Source organism: Aptenodytes forsteri, unplaced genomic scaffold, assembly GCF_000699145.1.
Source record: "Aptenodytes forsteri isolate BGI_AS27 unplaced genomic scaffold, ASM69914v1 Scaffold82, whole genome shotgun sequence".
Lineage (NCBI taxonomy): Eukaryota > Metazoa > Chordata > Aves > Sphenisciformes > Spheniscidae > Aptenodytes > Aptenodytes forsteri.
The window spans coordinates 3937696-3944510 of record NW_008795490.1 but is presented as its reverse complement, the minus strand read 5'-3'; the positions used below and the strand labels follow the sequence as shown (position 1 = coordinate 3944510).

The 6815-nt window shown below is 40.7% G+C and overlaps 1 protein-coding gene across 1 annotated transcript in view; it reads left to right on the top strand.

The window, feature by feature from the left end:
* The window catches only part of CNKSR3 (CNKSR family member 3), a 62319-nt gene extending 56848 nt beyond the window's left edge, over window positions 1-5471 (top strand). Inside the window, exons 12-14 of the mRNA XM_019472626.1 lie at window positions 1105-1313; window positions 1791-1892; window positions 3988-5471. Of these exons, the coding sequence (XP_019328171.1) occupies window positions 1105-1313; window positions 1791-1892; window positions 3988-4286 (610 nt within the window). The 3' untranslated portion in view covers window positions 4287-5471. The remainder of the gene's footprint in view (window positions 1-1104; window positions 1314-1790; window positions 1893-3987) is intronic.
* Window positions 5472-6815: the final 1344 nt, after the last annotated feature.

Genomic DNA, 6815 nt, shown 5'->3' with positions numbered 1-6815 from the left:
AGTTTCCAGGAGGATCTGTTCCATGATATTCCCAGGCACAGAGGTGAGACTGACTGGCCTGTAGTTCCCTGGGTCTTCCTTTTTTCCCTTTTTAAAAATGGGGGTTATGTTTCTCCTTTCTCCTGGTGTGACAGGACTTTTCTCTTCAGTCTGCAGAGTGGTGAAGCAGTTCTGCAATGGTGCCTCAGGCTTCGGGGGAAGTCTCTTTCTCCTGCTGGTCCTTGCCTTTGCAACCGTCCATTCTTCTGCATTATTGGCCCCCCCGCTCCCTTCTGCATGTGCCAGTGGGGGAGTTTTTGGCTGTTTGGTCGTGGGCTGCGGGTCTGCTGCAGACTGCTTGGAACCAGCTATCTAGCTCCTTCTCTATCTCCCTGATGTTATGCAGTCTTCTCACCGCCTCCTGCAGCTCAGCCACCTGCTGCAGGAGGTCCTCCACCCGGGCAAAAAATACTTCTTCCAAAAGTACTCACAAGGACTGGTTCTAAAAATGGCTGATCCTGGCCTTTGGAATGAGGGATTGCTCTGGGAAGGGAGTTCCTGCAGAAATTGCTCAAAATCATATGTATATACACTATGAATTTATTACTGAAACTCTCAAGGGGGTCTCCCTTTTGGATGGAGAGAGAAGGTAATGAATTTTCAGTGGCAGTTATTGGGCTCTTACAATGACTGAAAAGCATAATTCCTCAGATGGAGGTGATAGGTGTTGCCATTACACAGAGATGGATAAATCTATGTATGCACTCCTCTGTCACAGCTGTGTACTGAACAGGCAGTGAATTGGGAGCTTTGATACCCTCAGGGCAGAAAGGTCTCATTTCTCAAAAGCTTTTTCAGGGGTTGTACCACTAAACTTCTGTGTGTTAAATTACTGGCTCATTAAAAGTGAATTAGCATGAGGGGGGTAGCTTTCTTTTCTCCTTGGCAAATATGTTTATAATAAAGTCTTTTATCATCTGACTTGTTTTTTTTTTTCCAGCTTGTTTGCAGCACAATGCCTGTTGTCAGGAGCATGGTTGGGTGCTAGAAGTATCTTTCAGACCTACTCATGTCTGTAGCGTGAAACTCTTTTAAGCTACTAACTGAAGTGAAATGTCCTTTCAGAGATGGAAAGGGGAGTTTTGTATATGGAGGAGGCAACAAACCCAGTCAGCCACTACCTGGGTCCAAGGGCGCTGAGTCTCCCAATTCTTTTCTGGATCAGGAGAGTCGAAGGCGAAGGTTTACTATTGCTGATTCGGATCAGTTGCCTGGGTATCCCATGGATGCAAATATCCTACCAGCCAAGATGAGGGAAAAAACACAGTCCTATGGTGAGTTCATTCCTCTTTCATTATTGCTGTTATGATAAACGCTTTGGTCAGTTTGGGATAACTTGTGTTAGAAAACTGCTTGTTAGGCTTGATGGATATTAAGGGCAGTCTGTGTAAATTGTGAATGTGAATGAAATTCCACATCTGAAATAATTTCACTTAAATGCTGTTATTTCTTTAATGAATGTCATTCAGCTGGGCTCTGCTGCTACAGTTGGCCATTTCCATGTGTGTTTTGGTTATAACTTTTGGTCATTATGTCCACTGCTGCTGTAAACGAGCAAGAGTGTGGCTGTTCAATCTCAGCACATTGCTTTCTTATATTTCACTAGTGGAAGTATCTTGAAGTATTCTTTTCTGCAATTTTAACTCCTTATTGCTGTATCTCTCCCTTTGCTTAATAGTGAAAAGTATCAACGTAAAAATTGGTTTCCTAAACTTAATGTAATTCCTCATAACCTTCTATGTTGCCTTTAGGAAAACCTCGTCCTTTGTCAATGCCTGCTGATGGGAGCTGGATAGCAGCTGCAGAACCCTTCTCTAGGCCACGAGCACCAGGGAGAAAAGGCAAGGTTTTAGGTCTTGTCCCTCTTTCTCTTTCTTTCCTCTCCAAAATTTCTTTGGGGTGAACTGGATGGAAGTGTTTAAATTAGGAATGGAGAGATTAGTGTTTGCATATGGCTGAACTGATCCAAGATGACAACTGTTGGTTTTAGCAGGAATGCCAGATGGTAGTTGTGAAATTTGTGAGGCTATTCAGTGCTGGGGCTCAAACTTTTGTTGTCCCGTCTTAGAATTCTTGTGAGTGTTAAAAGTAGGCTAGAATGACTAGGGCAGATCTATACTTGTCTCTATAGCATAGGTTTCCCACTTTGCTCTTATACACACCCCTTTCCCTTTCTTCTGCATTTAGTATTGATTATAAAACTGCTTTTTTGATAGGTCTTTCTGTTTGTTTAGCTCACTGTGGAGGCTGTTGTAGAAGCAAGCTTGTTCTCAGAAGTAAAATGTAGGGCCTTTTAGGAGTTGCTTTTTGCGGCAACTGCTGTTAGAAAACAACATATTCTGCAGATGTCACAGAATGAGAGAGAGACAGAAGCTCATAACGGTGGGTGTTAGGTTGGGGTAGCTTTTTTCCTTCCCCTACTGCCCTTCTATCCCTCCCCACTCCTTGCACCTGAAAGGCTATGAGTCCTGTTAGAGTAGGAAATAAGAAAGGATGACTAGTTCATTCTTTAAATCAGTTATGAAAGCTAATGTATAATTCTAAGAAAAATAGAAGCTCAATTCTATTATTTTAATGCAAAAATAGAAGCTGGTAACAAGAAGCATCAACCTGGAGGGATATTAGAAACAAGCTAAGTAACAAGTCTAACAGAACGATCACCAGGTGGCAGGGCTGTTTTTTGTGTGTATGGTTTTTTGTTTGGTTTTGCTTTTGGTTTTGTGTTGGCTTTTTTTAGCACTTGAAATGTACTTAAGTGCTGCAGGCTTTTGTGTAAGCTGTATTGGGTCAGAACAAAGGTCTGCCTAGCTCAATAGGCAGCAGCATAGTCAGGTGTCTCGGGAAGAGTAAAAACAGAGAAAGCATGACAAATCAATGCTCAAAACCAGGGAAGTGCTTATATCTTTATCTGCAAAATGAATTTCTGTTGTCCAGAGTAATATTTATAGCTTTTAAGTTAGTCATGAGCTACATTCAGACAAAAATGGATTCAGCTCTGGTCTATTGACATCTTAAATGAGACGTTACGAGAAGGTTTGTTAGGTCTTGCTCATGATAGTGATTTGCATGAAGGTAGTCTGTACTAGCAGTTTTGGGGTATGTGTGTGTGTGAATCTGGAATTCAACAGTGAAATGGTATCCTCTCTGTGTGTGAATTTATTTTGTTGTTTTTCGTGTTTTTTAAAAAAAATTAAAGATGCAAAAAGCCATAAATCTATTGACAGCTGCTTATGTCCAGGTGTGTTATGAAAGGTAACCAAAATCTAGGGAACTTGCTTATATCTTTATCTGCAAAATGAATTTCTGTTGTCCAGAGTAATATTTATAGCTTTTAAGTTAGTCATGAGCTACATTCAGACAAAAATGGATTCAGCTCTGGTCTATTGGCATCTTAAATGAGACGTTACGAGAAGGTTTGTTAGGTCTTGCTCATGATAGTGATTTGCATGAAGGTAGTCTGTACTAGCAGTTTTGGGGTATGTGTGTGTGTGAATCTGGAATTCAACAGTGAAATGGTATCCTCTCTGTGTGTGAATTTATTTTGTTGTTTTTCGTGTTTTTTAAAAAAAATTAAAGATGCAAAAAGCCATAAATCTATTGACAGCTGCTTATGTCCAGGTGTGTTATGAAAGGTAACCAAAATCTAGGTAACTTGAAATGTAACAGGAATCTTTTTATAAAAATAGAAAATGTTAATGGGGAGTTCTGAAGTCAGCAATAACTGGTTTTCCTCCTCCTGTTTGTACAGGTGAAGATGTCCTCTGCAGGTACTTCAGTAATGAAAGGATACCCCCAATCATTGAAGAAAGCCCCTCTACACAACACCCCCTCTCAAGGCCAGTGTCTGACAAGCAGTTAGTGAGGGGAACGGATTATATAAAAATAGAAAATGTTAATGGGGAGTTCTGAAGTCAGCAATAACTGGTTTTCCTCCTCCTGTTTGTACAGGTGAAGATGTCCTCTGCAGGTACTTCAGTAATGAAAGGATACCCCCAATCATTGAAGAAAGCCCCTCTACACAACACCCCCTCTCAAGGCCAGTGTCTGACAAGCAGTTAGTGAGGGGAACGGATTATATTCGAGGCAGCAGGTGTTTTATGAATACAGACCTCCACAACAGTGCAACAATTCCTTTTCAAGAGGAAGGTGCTAAAAAATCCTCTGTTACGTCATCCTCAAAATCTTCCTCTGTAGAGCCCTCGCTGCTGGTCAGTTGGATCACGAGACTGAAATTGTTGACTCATTGACTATTGTTCACAGGACTGTTACCAAGTGCCTTTGCTCATCGGTCAGACTTCTCTACTTTTCAGCTTAACTGATGCATAGTGACTAATGCAGTGTTCTTTGCCTGAAGAATCTTAACATTTTTGCCTTTTTGTTTGTGATTTTTGATGAATCAGAGGGTTTCATAGTGCAAAGAGGGAAGAAAGATAAAGATCAAGTTCCTCTTCCTGGCCAAAAGCTGAAGGCATTTATTCCCCTGCAAATGAGTAAAATTTCAGTGATATAGAGGCCACACGTGACCTGAAATATGCATAATGACTCGGAGGAAACCATTGCATTACCGTAAAGTCCAGTGGCACTTCAGTTGTCTGAATGCTCAGAGTCTGGTGTGACTGGCTGGGTGTCAGAGTATGTAGAGCTCAGAAAAAGTTGTGTTACTCTCCTGACCAGGAAAGATAAGCAGGGAAACAGAAGTTTCGGGCAACTTAGTGATGCTGTTGCATGTACTGCATGAGATCAACCTTGTAAGGAAGAAGTAGTAGTGTTGCCGTTCTTTCTCTGATATCCAGAGATCTTAGGAAGAGAGTTCTCTTATTCGGAGATCTTAGGAAGTTGGACTAATTTAATTATAAATCAATCCGACCTGATATATAATGCATTTTATTGAAATCACAGTACAAACAAAGAGTGCTGAACAACTGCAGTGCTCATCCATAAACAGATATGGATTGCTACAACATGACAAGGAAATGCATCTGTAGAGGTGGTAAAAGAATATATATTTCTTTCCTTAATTGTTTAAGAATGATTTGCTGTTAACCAAAGTAAGCTTTTAAAGACAGTCCTGTTGGACTTAAGAGAACTTTTACAGTGGTTCACTTTTTGAATGATGCGTTGTTTTTATGAAAGATATATGCTATGATACATTACAATTGTAAAACATCTTGCTATTTTCTATATAGCTCAAATTTTTTCCCCTCCAGAATTTTAAAGTAGCATTGGGTATTTTGGGAGGAAAATAAAACTTGTTTAACAAAAGAAGAGGATATTAAAGAGGTATTGTTTAAAACTGAATGTACATAAGATTGTTAGTATGCAAACAGTTGTGTTTAAAGTAATTTAAATGTTAAATATAGTTGTATATATTTTTTACACTTAAACAGATACAGTTTGTACCTTCCTGTCTGTGGTACTGGGCACAGATTAGTCAAATGAAAGGAAAAAGAAAGTCTTTTGTATTCCCTGCTAATTATAAGACTAACTATTTTCGTAGATAATACATTGCCAATAGCCTTTATTCCTTTGGTCTTTCTGAAAAGAACAACAACTTATATTTAATAATTGGTGGGGAAAGAGGGAGGTTAAATGCTAGTTTGCACTTTGGACTGGGCAGGAATCGTATGTGATAACACAAGTGTCAAACATACCACAATTCTGGGTGTGAAGATGTGACCGTTCTGCTGCAACAAGCTTATGAAGTTGTGCTACAGCCCTGCAGAGACAGGGTGTTAAATTCAGTTCTCAATTAATTATGTTTGTCTCACTGGTGACTTAGGTGGGGGCTGGTTTGGATCGTTCTGATCAAAGCAGATTATAATACATCTGTCTTGTGCCACTCTTCTCCACTCCCCAATATGGCAGTCTGTACTAGAGACATGGCCAAGCACAGCTGCAGTGCAGTTGAACTCTAGACCAGTTTGGTCCTGCCTCTGAGAAGAGGGCTGAAACTGCCATGTCGTAGGCACTGTGGTGTAGTATAGTCCAGCCCCAAACTGACTGAACTGTTTTAAATTAAATCACAGTTACTGAACTAAATTAAAGTCAGAGATGTTGTCTAAACAAGACTTTAAAATGGAACTCTTGCTCATCTTTAATGTCCTATTTTCTGTGGTTTAAAAATGAATGGGGAAGCATCATGTGTATGGATGTGGAAGAAACTATGGATGTACTCGGTTTCTTTGGGTTGCACCTGGGCACGCTTTTAAGACACTGAAAAGTTTGCTTCCTTTGTTCGGTTAGGTTCTCTTGAAGTTTGATTTAAGAGTAGTGAAATAAGCTTGCCCTAATTTAACAGGTAGCTTTAAATCACTGCAGCTATGAGGAAAGAGGAATTTGTAAGCATTTAGGCAGAACGAAACTTCCAAAATCTGCCTTGTTGCCTAAATACAAGCTAATCCCCACCACCACCTCTCTCCACCTACTGGCAATACTTTATCTAATGCAGCTGAGTTTCCACTGTAAATTAGCCAAGATCATTGGAAACACATTCATGCATGGTTTCTCAATCAAAAAGGCAAATAATGTTGGGGGGGTTTTTTTGCCCCCCTTGAGGTTTATCCATCATTTGCAGACGACACCAAGTTGGGCGGGAGTGTTGATCTGCTCGAGGGTAGGAAGGCTCTGCAGAGGGACCTGGACAGGCTGGATCGATGGGCCGAGGCCAACTGTATGAGGTTCAACAAGGCCAAGTGCCGGGTCCTGCACTTTGGCCACAACAACCCCATGCAGCGCTACAGGCTTGGGGAAGAGTGGCTGGAAAGCTGCCCAGCAGA